Source organism: Mastigoproctus giganteus, chromosome 8 (genome assembly GCF_048544385.1).
Source record: "Mastigoproctus giganteus isolate SK-2022 chromosome 8, ASM4854438v1, whole genome shotgun sequence".
Taxonomy (NCBI): Eukaryota; Metazoa; Arthropoda; class Arachnida; order Uropygi; family Thelyphonidae; genus Mastigoproctus; species Mastigoproctus giganteus.
The window spans coordinates 174,003,820-174,019,521 of NC_143582.1; the positions used below are offsets into that span (position 1 = coordinate 174,003,820).

The 15,702-nt window shown below is 37.6% G+C and overlaps 1 protein-coding gene across 1 annotated transcript in view; it reads left to right on the forward strand.

The window, feature by feature from the left end:
* The window catches only part of LOC150082017 (RNA-binding protein 41-like), a 75,284-nt gene that overhangs the window by 26,905 nt on the left and 32,677 nt on the right, over window positions 1–15,702 (forward strand). The window contains exon 5 of the mRNA XM_090379910.1: window positions 15,555–15,702. Within this exon, the coding sequence (XP_090236036.1) occupies window positions 15,555–15,702 (148 nt within the window). The remainder of the gene's footprint in view (window positions 1–15,554) is intronic.

A 15,702-nucleotide genomic window follows, 5' to 3' on the forward strand; every position in this document is an offset into this window, starting at 1 on the left:
AGACAATAGTGTGATATTTCTAAAACTATGTAAATTCCTTAACTTTTGCAAATGGGTATATATACAGCATGTAAAAATTCCAAAATGATTAATTAACACTAAAACAACTGTTTAAATTTAAAGATATTAGATGTTTGCAAATATTTTTTTCGTGAGAAAATAATTGGGAGAATTAAATTAAGGCATTTTCAGAAAAACTAGACATATATACAAGGACAGAAATCACAGAAAATACGGACATGCCACTATTAAATTTAAGGAAAGGCTGGACAAATACTTAAATGAAATAAGTCTGCATTCCTTGTATACTGTATTCTATATTAAAGATAGAGCCATATAACAGCATCTTTAAAGTCTATATATTAATATAACTAGTAGGTCCATATTTGAAAAAAATACCACAAAGTTTACTGAAATTCAAAAGAAATTTAAACTTCTTATATAAAGATAAAAGCCAAAATTTTCAGAATTTTTTGGAAAAATTGATTAACAAGCACGATCATACCAACATGAGAACAGGATCTAGAAAAAATAAGTCATAATGATTACATTGTAACAGGAAGCTCATTTAAATAGCTGATCAGCATGCAAGTATGCTGCAAAATTAGTCAGTTTAGCATTAGTAGAGGCATTTGATGCAAGAAAGCAAGCTTATGCAGCATCAGCCAAAAAAAAAAAAAAAAAAAAAAAACCCACTTCCACTTCACCCCTCTGTTCGTTCAAAATACCTGTCCAGCTGAGCCTTAAACTTATTTAGGCTATCAACCTCCACTACAAGGGATGGAAGTCTGTTCCACCAACCAACCACCCGCTGGCTAAAGGCAAATTTCCGCACGTCTATCCTACATCTGTCTTTCCTCAATTTGAATTTATGCCCTCTCAGGTGATTCTTCTGAGCTAGAGGAAGAATCCCATCAGCATTGAGCATGCGCAAACCATTCAAGGCTTTATACACCTCTATCAGATCACCTCGCTGGTGCCTAGTCTCCAGACACTGTAATTTGCAAAATTTAAGCCTTTCTTTGTAAGAGCACCCCTTTGTTCCATTCACTAATCTTGTTGCCCTTCTCTGTACTCGTTCCAGCAGCTCTACATCCTTCTTGAAATGAGGCCTCCAGACCTGTATACAGTACTCTAGGTGAGGCCTGACCATTGCCTTATACAAGGGAATAATCACTTCCTTATCCCTGCTGGAAAAATTCCTGTATATCATTGACAATACTCCATGAGTATTGTCAATGATATACAGGAATTCACTGTTCAGACATTGTCAATGTCTGAACAGTGCAGACGGGCTGCACTGTTCAGAGAACTTCATATCTGCCTGCACAACCACCCCCAAGTATACAGCCTAGAGTACTGTATACAGGCCTCCAGGCCTGTATACAGTACTCTAGGTGTGGACTGACCATTGCCTTATACAAGCGAATAATCACCTCGTTATCTCTCTGCTAGAAAAATTCCTATATATCATTGACAATACACCATGAGCTACTCTTGCAGCCCGTCTGCACTGTTCAGAGAACTTCATATCTGCCTGCACAACCACCCCCAGGTCCCTTTCATTCTCTACCACTGTCAGTGTAGTACCACAGAGTTGATACATTGCTCTGGGGTTGCTGTTTCCCATATGTAGTACTTTATATTTGTCAATATTAAACTTCATTTGCCATCTCTCAGCCATTCTGCTCAACCGTTCCAGATCCTGTTGCAGTAGCAGCATAGTGACAGTAGTATCCTTGACAACCCTGCCAACCTTCGTATCGTCTGCAAACTTAGACATTAAGCTTGATATACCATCATCAATATCATTTATAAATACAGAAAACAATAATGGACCCAACACTGAACCCTGAGGGACTCCACTAATAACATTAGTCCAAGATGAGCAGTGTCCATTGATTACCAATCTCTCTGTCTTCTCCCCCTCAACCACCCCTTTATCCATAGCAGCAGTTTGCCTCCAGTGCCACACTGCTCCAATTTGTGCAGCAGTCTTCCATGTGCAACAGTATCAAAAGCCTTTGTAAGATCCAAGTATATAATATCAACGTTATTCACTGCATCCAGTTCTTTTGTGACTGCATCATAGTATCCAATCAAATTGGTCAGGCAAGACTGCCCCTTAACAAAACCATGCTGTGTCTGAGCTATAACTGAAGTCTTGTCTAGATGATTCTGCAGTGCTTCTTTAACCAGTGCCTCCATTAATTTTCCTGGAACAGAAGTTAAACTCACAGGTCTATAATTACTTGTGTCAGCCTTTGATCCTCCTTTGTGAATTGGGGTCACATTTGCACATCTCCGGTCTGTGGGTACCTCCCCTGAGTCCAAGGAAGCTCTCATAATTATGGCTAAGGGTTTGCTTACTTCCTTTGCTGCCTCCTTTAATATAACTAGATAGATCCCATCCACCTCAGGTGCCTTTCTTGTGTTTATCTTCAACAATTTCTCCTCCACTTTACTCTCAGCTATTACAAGATTCTCTAGCTTACTGCCAGAGTTGAATACACCTCTGGCATTCCCCTCGCTGAATAACTCCTCATGTGTGAATGTCGATGCAAAATATTCATTTAGTTTGTTAGCTACCTGAGCAGGATCATCAACAGTTGACTCATCGATATCAAGTGGACCAATCTGATTGATCCCCTTCCTTCTAGAGTTTACATAAGTAAAGAACTCTTTGCTGTTTTTCTTTGCATCCCTTGCCAAAGATTTCTCGTAATCTGCCTCCGCCTGCCTAACCTCCTTTGTAACTTGGTTACAGATCAACTTATATCTATCATAGGCTTCTGTGTCACGTGTTAATTTGTATGTATCCCATGCATTTTTCTTCTCTGCCATATGTCTCATTAGTTCATCTGACATCCATTTAGGCCTAAACCATGAACAATATTTCTTAGTTGGTATGTAAAGCCTAGTAGCTTCCAAGATAAGTTCTTTGAATGCTGGCACATCCGTAGCCAGGTGGGAAGGAGCAGCAGTGCGTAGCACACGCTTCTTGATTAGACCGGGGTTCGAGCCCGTCACCACCAAATACGGAGGATGCGGAAAGGTCAGGGAATGACCACCGCATACCCCAGGCAATATGGCCTTAGTTACTAATGCTCCTAAAGACCGAATAACAAACAAAAAAAAAAAAAAACAATCTTTGAATGCTTCCCACTTTGAATTCGCTGTTGGTAACATCATCAGTTGGTCCTACTGTATAGAATTTAAATACTGTCTCAGTCCATTGTAGTCACCTTTACGAAAGCAATAACCCTTCCCTTTATCCCTAATGGTAGTTACCTCTTTGAGTAAATCCCACTTCAATGCACTGTGATCCTTGTGGTTCATATATCTGCAGATTCTTAATGCATGAAGAATCACTACTGATAATCAAATCAAGAGTATTACTCCCTCTAGTTGCCTCCCGAACGTGCTGATGTAGAAAACAATCATTCCAATAAATCCACAAAAGCCTTGCTAGTGTGTGAGTGACCAGCCCCCAAATTCCAGTCAATATCTGGGAAATTAAAATCCCCCATTATAAGACTCGCTGATTTACTGGCCCACGTTATTCCCCTGTACAGTTTCTTATTATACTCATCAGAGTCATTAGGCCTATAGCACACACCTACCCTCAACTTTGATCTCCCAATTCTTATGTCACACCAAACTGACTCGACACTGCACTGCCCAGTGATGTTGACTGGCTTCACTTCCTTGGATTTTATGTGTTTCTTAACTAATAGCATAACCCCTCCTCCCTTCCTATCCTGTCTTTCCTTTCTGTAGATGTTGTACTCCCCAAATTCCAGTTCTGCATTCCTTATATCTGTGTGACACCACGTCTCTGATATCCCAACAATATCTGCCTTTGATGTTTTGAGCAATACCTCAAATTCGTCAAATTTATTTACTGAACTCCTAGCATTGGTATACAAGCAAGTATACATGCACCTGTTTCTATTCTTAGCTACCCTAACACAACTGATGTGTTTACTTGTACCGCAATGACTCCCAGCAGTCTCTGAAATATCCTGCATCATGTTTTTCAGGCTTCTGCTCATTCCAATAGAAGCAGTGCAAGAATCTCTTTCACCTCTGCCAGTGGCTACTGTTAATCTGTTAGTCTTTGTCTTCCCCCAAGGTAGCAGTTTTCCGACCCACCTAATACTGCCTCGATAGCATCAGCAAATATTCTTGCACCCTTTCTATTTAAGTAATTTCTGATTAATGTAATAAGCAAAAAGTGATACTTGATTTAGGTATTTAGTAAACTGATATCCCATCCCTGTAGAAGCAGTCTCTCCTGTTAACAAGTACAGTCCAGGCTGAAAAAAATTCTACCCCTTGAGCCTTGCACAATCTGTCCAGGGCCGAATTGATCAACAAGGCTCTCTTCATATACTCCCTCCTATCGTTTAGGCCTATACTCCCTCCTATCGTGTCTGGGCAGAATTGCAGACACTTTCAAATTCAACCCTAATTCCTTTTTTTCAACAGTGACCTGTATTTGTTAAGTAATTCTGCCAGTCTCCTACTCTTGATATCATTTTTGTAATACTTTAAAGTCAACAGCACCTGAAATCCAACACGTATTTCAGGTTCTATGATTAAATAAATTAAACAATCATACAGTCATATTCATAAGGAATGCTTGTTTTTTCTCATTTTGTTTTCCAATCTTGTAGAAGAAAATTAGTTGTGAGTTAGCATTAGCTTTAGTAGAGGCATATGATGCAAGAAAGCAAGTTTATATAGCATCAGCCAAAAAAAAAAAAAACCTCATGCCATTTCACCCATCACTCCAAATGTTTGTCTGGTTCTACTTTGAACTTATTTAAGTTGTTGACCTCCACTACAACAGATAGAAATTTGTTCCAATGCTCAACCACCTGCTGGCTAAATGCAAATTTCCACACATCTATTCTATTTTTGTCTTTCTTCAATTTAAATTTATGTCTATTCAGGTGAGTAATCTGAGCAAGAGGAAGAATTCCATCAGCATTGAGCTTGCTCAACCATTTAAGGCCTTATACACCTCAATTAGATCACCTCGCAAGTTATCAAAATCACCTCGAGTTATCAAAATGCAAGCCACATTCTAAACTGGCTTATTGAATCGATTTCAAATTTGGTATCATATTATATCCATTAATGATTTTCAGAATTCATAGCATGCTAAATCAATATAAGATGGTCATAAGAAACAGGTTGGCCAGTTAAATACTGATAATATGTAATACCAACTTAATCATTAACTATGTGTCAAAATATATTGTGTTGAATGTTTTTCTATACGCTATTCCTTTTATATTTTGAAGAATTTATTAACTATTATTACAATAATATCCTTGTGAGTTTTACTCGTTTCATTTATGGACCTGTTAAATTAATAACCATTAATTTTAATAATACATAGAGTATTATTGAAATCTGTATAAATTGTACATTTCTAGTGATGTATAATATTATATATTTATTCCAAAGAAAAAATATATAACAACAGTAAATCTTTTTTAAGGTAATGCATTACTTATGAACACGACTGTGGTATATCACCTATTTAGCATTTCTGCTGATTAATGTAATAAGCAAAAAGTAATACTTGATTTAGGTATTTAGTAAACTGATAACAAAAAACAAGCAAAATGCAACAACTTTTAAGAACATTTTGTTTTTATGCATTGTCATATTGTCCATTTGTTCTTCTACTCTGTACACAGCAACAAACATGATATCCAGTGCTTTGGCTAATATACATATGGATATCCTATGTAATATATTTGAAAAACAAGAAATAATAATTGCCGAAACCCAAAGGTCATGGGTTCGAAGGCAACCCAAAGGTCATGGGTTCGAATCCCGCCTCAGGCTTGGATCAGAGTAAAATGCAAAAACCTTGGGAGGTGCATTATGGTCACAGAAGCCGATGCGGCAACAACTAACAAAAAAAAAAAAACATCTTTTCTTCTTATTTAGAATCCTGTGGTTTGTTGTGAAACTGGTTGGAATTGACACTGATGGTATGTTCCCCCCCCAGTAATCTGCTCAATAAAAGGTACTTTGTTACCTTGTCAAAGAAAAAACCTTGATGTCATAATGACCACTGGGAAGTTCTTGTTTTAAAAACTGTTGGGGAGGATTTAAAATAAGTCCTTGATGTAGCTGTGAACATAATCAATTTTATAAAGCGCCTTAACCCCTTCATGGATTATCCCAAGATATCTCATTTTTAGTTTTAAAAAACAAAGAGATATTGTGGGATAAAAGCAAATTTAGGACTGAAACATATTTTCTCAGGCATTTATCTGGCTAATTTTGCATTAGCCAGATAAATCACTCCGAGAAATCTTGGAGTGAACTCCGAGATTTTTCTCGGAATTTTCTGACAACTGACTTTCATTTTACTTATATTGTACAGCAATGTCAGAATGTAGTTAGTTCACGATTATTGCTTGTGACGAGAGGTTACTGCATGTGCGTTCCACTTGATTTTTTCAATTTATTTATATGATGAGTAGTGAAGAAGAGATTAGTGATGATTTATATAGTGAATTGGAAACTTCTGGTGAATCCGATTCTGATGAATCTGTTTCAGGTTTTGATTTAGATGAAGAAGGTGGTGATGTCAGTGTTTTAGATGCTGGACAGTGGTTCAAATTTGGCTGCACTAAAGACCCCCCCCACCGTCACCTCCAAGATTTCCATTTGCTGCACAGCCGGGTCCATAGACTTTTTTCCTTTATTTTTTGATGAAGAACTAATCAATCTAGTGTGCTCTGAGACTTATAAATTTGCAGAACAAAGTGGTGCTTGTGATTTTAGTTGCACTCCAGTGATGCATGCCGAATTGAGAGTATTTTTTGCTCTGAAAATGCTGCAAGATATTGTTGTTGTTATTTGGTTTTTAGGAGCATTAGCAACTAAGGCCATATTGCTCTGGGGATATGCAGTGGTCATTCCCTGACCTTTCCACGTCCTCCGTATTTGGTGGTCACGGGCTTGAACCCCGGTCTAATCAAGAAGCGTGTGCTATGTACTGCTGCTCCTACCCACCTGGCTACAGAGGCGTGCAAGGTATCGTGAAAAAGCCTGAAGAATATATGCACTGGTCAAAAAAAGCCATTACTTGAGACACCAATGTTTGGAACTACAATGGCTCTTAGGCATTATAAAAAGATAAAACAGTACCTTCATTTCTGAGTCATATGATGCAAATACGCACACCCAAATCCAAAACTAAACAAGATTTATGATGTCTATTGCTTCTTAGAAAATAAATTTAGAAGTCCCTGTGTTCCTAAAAGGGACATAACAATAGATGAAAGCTTGATGCTGTACAAAGAAAGACTTGGTTGGGTGCAGTACATGCCATTGAAGCGCTCAAGGTTTGGTATAAAGTATTATATGCAGTATGAATCTGAAAGTGGCTATGTTTGGACTTTCATCATATATGTAGGAAAAGGTACAGAAATGGAACCAGACTGTATTGGTCTTCCAATGTCTACGCAAATGGTTGTGATTCTCATAAAGCCTCTATTTGGAAAAGGATATTGCCTCATAGTTGACAATTATTATACCAGTCCCCAATTAGCTGATATTCTCATCACAAAGAAAACTGATGTTTATGGTACAGTGAGACTAAACAGAAAGGAAATGCCCAAAATGCTGAAGAAGGAAAAGCTGAAAAGGCAAGAGGTTGCTGTTTTTCAACGAGGGAAAGTCGTGGCCTTACATTGGAAAGATAAAAAAGATGTAGTGTTGTTATCTACTGTCCATAATCCTTCTCAGGAAGAAATAGAAACTCGAACAGGAGTGGTGAAGAGACCCAAAGTAGTTTGTGACTATAACTTTTCCATGAGAGGTGTAGATAAAGTTGACCAGCATTTGGCGAACTATCCCCTGCCCAGGAAACAGATTAAAAAATACTACAGGAAGGTTTTCTTTCACCTAATGGATCTAGCTGTGTGGAATTCATTTCTACTGTAATAAAGCCATAATTTATAATATAAAAATTTATAAAAAACACAAAAAACTATACAATGAGTATTTGCATGATGCATACTTTTAATCTGTAAAATGAAAAAAATCGATCCATTAGGGCACATTTTCAGGAAAAAAATGTTCCGGAAAGGGGTTAAATAATGAATGTTCGCAAAGCTGTGTGGGTGTGAAAATATGGAGAGACCATCTGACTTTCCTATACACTGGGGTTAAATGCTTTTCAAGAGGGAAAGTTTTAATATTTAAGCTGCAAGTGAAATCAGAAATAATAATAAAGCCAGTTTTACTGACTTTCATGAAGATACAAAATGGCTACTGAAACTAGCCCACTTAGCAGATATTTATCAGCACTTAAACATGCAGAGTACAAAAGAAAATGTTCTGACTTCCACACACAAACATCATCTATTCAAGAATAAACTCGGTTTGAAAAAAATACCTTTCAAGTAGAAATATCAAAATGTTTCCACTCCTACTTCTTCAGGTGTAGAGTCAGACATAGGAAGTCATCCCATTAACACTGGTTTACAGTGTATCTGGGGTTTGAGTAAAAGTATGTGACAGTTATTTATGCATGTTTACTGATTACTAAACCGAAGTCCATTTGTTTCTGTCACAAAAAGATTTTTCACAATTCATTAACAAAACCTAGGTATTCATTAACCTAGGTATTATATGCAAATGCATATAGTTAATGCGTATAATTATAGTTTCTGCAATGGTTTACATTACAAGTTTTATACCCCTATATTTGTAATCAGTATCAAATATTTGCCTCAAATACAACAGATTGTGCAAGTTTAACCTGTAACTACGCACACTGCGAAGTAGCCGACCTTGACCCAGGAAGGTAGACGGCCCCCACTCCACTCTTCCGGCCCATCTGTGATTTCCAGAATTTTATTTTCCGAGTGAAGTCTGGGAGACTCCTGTGTGTAGTTACGGGTTAAACTTGTCTGAGCATGCACTCACTTGTTTGTACAGTCCACTCATCCACAGAGCCTATATAAGTGGCACATCCCTTATGCAGTCACAGTACTCCTGTAAAAACCGTTGTGAGCTCTCATTGTGTGTTAGTTTTCTTTTAGCATGGCAACCAGAAAGTGTATAAACAGTCCTGACATATTTTGTTACATATGTGGTTGTTTTGTTCCTGTAAAGCAGAGGCGAAATATTACTGGTTTTGTAAAAAAATCGTATCATGCATACTTTGACGTAAAACTAGGTGATCAGGATAAATCTTGGGCACCGCATAAAGTATGCCATACATGTGTGGAACATCTTAGAAAATGGAGTCAAGGAAAAAAGTGTGCTTGCCATTTGCTATTCCTATGGTGTGGCACGAGCCAGTAAGCCATGCCGAATGTTACTTTTGTATATGTGACGTTAAAGGTTACAATTCAAAAAATAAAAAGGACATCAAAAATCCAGATCTGCCGTCAGCCATAAGACCGGTTCTGCATGGACCTGATCTGCCTGTAAAACTTCCACCAGAAACTTTGGAGTCCACATCTTCTTCCACGGAAGCAGAAGCTAAAGAGGTTAGTGAAGAGGAATGTTATCAACCAGAAAATATTTTATCACCACAGCAATTCACGCAAGTCGAATTGAACGATTTAGTAAGGGACTTAGGTCTTCCAAAGTATGCTGCTGAAATTCTGGGATCCAGACTTCAAGCGAAGAACTTACCGTATTTCCCCATGTATAAGACGCACCTTTTTTCGAAAAATTTGGGGTCTAAAAACTGGATGCGTCTTATACAGTGGTTGTAGATTTTTTTTACTTGCATTTCCCGCTTTTTCTCACTTGTTGTCTTTGCGCTCATTGTTTCGCACTTGTTACCGGTATATTAGGTTACGTTTTGCCACGTTCTGCCTAGAAATGGCTCAGAAAAGATTTTCGTGCAGTGCTGAATTCAAGTTAAAAGTGATCCAGTTTGCAAAAGTGAATGGAAATCGTGCTGCTGAACGTAAGTTTGGTCCTACTCCAACTGAGAAAACAATCCGAGACTGAAAACGCCACGGCAGAAGAAGGCCATTAGAGGCAAGTCAGCAAAATGGCCTGATTTAGAGAGGGAATTGAAGATATGGATTGAGGAGCAAAGGGCAATTAGAATTCCTGTGTCCACAAAGATGGTTCAGCATGAGGCAAGAAGAATTGCTGATGAAAAAGAAGGTACTGATTTCAAAGGAGGACACAATTGGTTCTTCAGGTTCATGAAACAGAATGGACTAAGCATGCGTACATGCACCAGACTTGCCCAAAAGATGCCTGAAAGCTGTGAGCAGAAGGTCCTTGAATTTCATTGTTTTGTCATTCAATGTCGGAAGACACATCAGTTTGAGTTGGGACAGATTGCAAATATGGACAAAGTCCCCCCTTCAATTTGATGTCCCAAGTAACAGAACTGTGAAGAAGGGGGTGAAAACTAACTGTGAAGACAAGTGGACATGAAAAGAGCCATTATACAGTTGTTCTAGCTTGTTGTGCTGACGGAACCAAGCTGCTCCTATGCTGATTTTCAAACGCAAAACAATGCCAAAAAGAAGACATTCCTCAAGGAGTGATTGTCCACGTTCAAGGGTTGGATGGATCAGGATGGGATGAAGATCTGGTTTGAGAAAGTTTGGAGCAGGAGACCAGGTGGGCTCTTACCACAAACCTGCCCTATTGGTGCTTGATCAGTTCAGGGCACACATAACAAAAAATACAAAGAAAATACCTGGAGGCTTGACATCCCAGCTCCAACCACTTGATGTCAGCATTAACAAACCGTTCAAAAGCTGCCATGAGAGACGAATGGAACCAATGGATGAAGTCTTCTGGGGACAATTTGACACCAGCAGGAAGAGTGAAGAAACCAACTATAGGAGAAGTTTGTACCTGGGTGAAAAGATCCTGGGATAATATCAAGATTGAGATCGTTATCAAGTCATTTAAGAAGTTTGGCATTTCAAATGCCATAGATGGAATGGAACTGAGGACGAGGCAATATATGAAGACAGTGATTCGTCCACAGATGAGGACAAGCTAATGGATGGGAGTTTTGACAGTGATTTGTCATCAGACACAGATGAGGACAAACTGGGAGTTTTGACAGTGATGAGTTGTATGAATTTTATGATGAATAAAACTTGAGTTCAATAACTTTATGTAATACATTTTTTTTCAAATTTCGGGCCCCAAAATTAAGGTGCATCTTATACATGGGGAAATACGGTACTTGCTCCAGGTACGTCATTTTCCTGGTACAGAAATGAAAGGGAGTTTATACAATATTTTTCACAAGAAGGTCCTCTCGTATATTGCAGTGATATCGCTGGTTTAATAAGTTCCTTAGGAGCTCCATCATATGTTCCTAGTGAATGAAGACTATTTATAGACTCTTCAAAGACTAGTTTAAAAGGTGTTCTTTTGTATAATGGAGATAAGTACACGTCTGTACCAGTTGCTCATTCAGTCTACTTAAAAGAAAATTATGACAATCTAAAGTTGCTTCTGGAGAAAATTAAATATCAAGATCACGAATGGCAACTATGTGGAGACTTAAAAGTGTTATGTATGTTGTTGGGGCAACAGGGTAGGTACACTAAAATGCCATGCTTTATTTGTGAATGGGATAGCAGAGCTAAAGCGCTGCATTGGACAAAGAAGCAATGGCCCCAGAGGCACAATCTTACACCGGGGTCAAAAAATATTGTGCACGAAAGTTTAGTGAAGCCAGATAAAATACTTTTACCTCCACTGCATATCAGGTTAGGCATAATGAAGCAATTTGTTAAAGCATTGAATAAGGATGGCAACTGCTTTAAGTACCTTTGCAGTAAATTTCCCTGTTTATCGATGCAAAACTTAAGGAGGGCATCGTCATTGGTCTCCAAATTAGAAAATTGCTTTTAGACGGTCAGTTTGAAACTACTATGACTGATGTTGAAAGGGAAGCCTGGATTGCTTTTAAAAGTGTAATGAAAAACTTTCTAGGAAATCATAAATCACAGGATTATGAGAAAATTGTTCAAAATATGCTCGAAAAGCTTCGCAATTTAGGTTGCAATATGAGCATCAAAATTCACTTTTTGCATGCACATCTTGATTTTTTCCCCAAAAATCTTGCACAGATAAGCAAAGAACAAGGGGAGAGATTCCATCAGGACATAAAGGAAATGGAGCAGAGGTACCAGGGAAAGTGGAATACAAACACGATGGCCGACTACTGCTGGTGTTTAAAAAGAGGGAAACCTGGCACTGTACATAAAAGAAAAACAATTAAACGTTCTTTTCAAACAAAGAGACGAAGGTCTGAAGTTTCAGAATTTTGATTAATACTTGTTAGTATTTGCATATTTTTTGATATATGAAAATGTAATCCTATCAATTTGTCATTACTAAATACAATAAAGTTCTATACTTTCGTAAAAAACAATACCTTTTTATTTCTTAAATTGTGATGTATCTGGATGTGATAGAAAAAAATCTAAGTCATATTTGAAATCACAGCAACATATTTTGGCAGTAGGACCTATTGAAATTCATACCCCAGGGAACAAACTTAAATTTGTAAACTAGTGTTATCAGCCATTTGGAATCACTGACAGAAAACTTGACTAATACTTCCATTCTTTGTCATCAGAAATGTATGACTAAGTTAGGGCCCCCTTTTGTTCAGTTTTCACAAAGTTCACAAAATTTCCTAAGTCTGATAGAAGGACAGTTGACTGAACTATAGTGTGATTGAACTTTGAAGATAAAAATCCACTGAAGTATCATATGATGTTTTGGGATTTTAATAAAAAAGAGTGTACTGTGATCTGATTTTACAGGAATTACAGTTACATGTACATATAACTGTGCTTGCTGGCTATCGTCTACACATTTCTAGATATTTCTACCTTGCATTTGTGTACTTGTATTTTGTATGATTGTTTGTGAAGTATCTAGTGTTTATAAGTTACAAGTTATGTATGTAAAATTTCTTCAAAACCTTCTTGCATTGCTAATTGCATTCACAAATATGATCTGGCTTCTAAAAGAAGCCCTTCTTTCCTTGCATCCCACAAACAAAGCATGCCCTTCACTTGCTGCCATTACTGTTAAGCTTCTTATACCACAAGATAGCAATTCTTTGTCTTAGAACTACAGAGGAACAAATGCCAGGATTAAACACTAGCCCCAAGTATGCTTTGATCTCTTGCAAAATAGCATTAGAATTAGTAGAGGCATATGATACAAGAAAGCAAGCTTATACAGCATCAGCCAAAAAAAAACTTCCCATTTCAACCCATCCATTCACTCCAAAAGTTTGTGCAGTTCTGTCTTGAATTTAATTAAGCTGCCAACTTCCACATCAACAGATGGAAGTTTGTTCCAGCAATCAATCAATTTTCCAACAATCAATTGTTGGAAAACTATTTTACAACTGTCTTTTCTCAGTTTGAATGTATGCCCTCTCGGGTGTGCAATCTGAGCAAGAGGAAGAATCCTATCAGCATTGAGCTTTCTCTAGCCATTCAAGGCCTTTTACACCTCAATCAGATCACCTCACAGGTGCCTAGTCTGCAGACACTGCAGTTTGCAGAACTTAAGCCTTTCTTGGTAAGAGCAACCCTTTGTTCCACTCACTAATCTTGTTGCCCTTCTATGTACTCATTCCAGCAGCTCTACACCCTTCCTAAAATGAGGTCTCCAGACCTGTATGCAGTACTCAAGGTATGGCCTAACCGTATGTTTGTATAAGGTATGGCCTTATACAAAGGGATAATCGCTTCCTTATCCCTTCTAGCAAAATTCCTGTATATCATTGACAAGATCCCATGAGCTACTCTTGCAGCTTGTCTGCACTGCTCTGAAAACTTCATATTTGACTGAACAATTTTACCCCCAGGTCTTTTTCATTCTCCACTATCCTGAGTATAGTACTGCAAACAAATGGTACGTTACTCTGGGGTTACTGCTGTCCATATGCAGTAGTTTGCATTTGTCAATGTTAAACTTCAGTTGCTACCTCTCAGCCCATCTGCTCAACTTTTCTAGATCCTGTTGCAGTAGCATACTGTCATTAACAACCCTTATATAGCTTCATCAGTTTCATTGATAAATACAGAAATAATAGTGGGCTCAACACTGACCCCTGGGGGACTCCACTAATAACATTAGTCCACAAAAAGCTGTGCCATTCACTTTCTGTTGTCTAGCGCTCAGCCATCCCTTTATTCATTGTAGCAACTTGCCCTTAATGCTGTACTGCTCCAATTTGTACAGTAGTCTTCCATGTGCAACAGTATAAAAGCTTTCCTGAAATCCTGGTAGTCTCTCCGAGCCTGAAAGGAAGAAAATTTTCTCTGCAGAACACTAACTTTGATCTATTTAAACCTTTTGTGTTTTCCTATTAATTTAGCTCTAATAGCTATCCGTTTAGCTATTCTTTATAGCAAAGAACTTTTCTTCTAAAATTGCATATATCTCCAATTTCCAAATTATGGTGGGATGTCGAATTTAATTATGCCATTAGGATAAAACAAAAACTTTTCTGTAAGAAATAAATACTTCAAACTCCTCAGTATATTCTTGACATATGTTGAAGCCAGAGTATTTTTTGTTAAGTTAGAAAAGATCTTTAAATATATGAAATTTAGTATGCCTATTAACAAAAAGATTCTTCCAAGCAAATCCTGTAAATTTCCCCCCTTCCTGCTCTCTAGACAACCTAATTGGATGGTTTGACTTTGTCTGTAGGTTTGAGTAGAATCTTATAGCTCTTCCTGCATTCAACCTAACATCTCTCCTCCTGTCAACATCTTCACTCTTCCTGTCAGTTCCATAACAGTCAGGAGTGTAATTAAAAACCTCCCGATGAAGAGCACTTTAGGTCCATACATGATTTCTGTCTTTATTCTGAAATTTGCATACCCCTTTATATGTGAACTGCTTTGAAAAATCTTCTGTTTATATTTGTGCCATGAGTACCTTACTGAAAGCTGGGAAGAGTACTCCATCTTTCCCATAAATATAATTGAAAATCCAGTTCACCTCGAAGATTTCGAGCCAGTTTCTATCTCTTCCTCTTCTCTTCTGTTTCAAAAAACTCATCTTGTCTCTCTAACGTCCCAGTATTGTCACTTTACTTCAACCAGATTCACTATGGGAGCCAAAGGAGTCTTGACCATTACAAATCTCATCTATAGATATCCTTATCCTTACTTAGATGGAACTGAATATCAGTTCCATCAGCTTGTCACAGAAATTCTCTCAGGTATGACAAACTAGGGCTTGCTACCCGGGAATCTAAAACCCACGGATCAAGCCCTTTGTACTGTATGTATTATTATACAGTACAAAGTATAACACACACACGCACGCGTGTGTGTGTGTTTGGCAATTTCTGACTTGTAGTATAGAAAACTTGAAAAAAAGAAAAATCAGTGTTGTTATAGTAAAACGATGTAAACAGAAATATTATAAATGGAAAAAAATTTTGTACTAACTTACACTTGGATCTGTTAAATTAACAAAATATAAAATAAAAAGCTTTAAAAATAATTTAATCTGTTTCATATTAACAGGTACTATACTTGAAAAATCTCCATCCAAAAGTACAAATACACGAATTGATAACATTATTTTCAAGATTCGAATCTCTAAATGGTGAGCCTATAAATTATAGACTTCTGTCAGGAAGAATGAGAGGGCAAGCATTTATTACATTTTCAA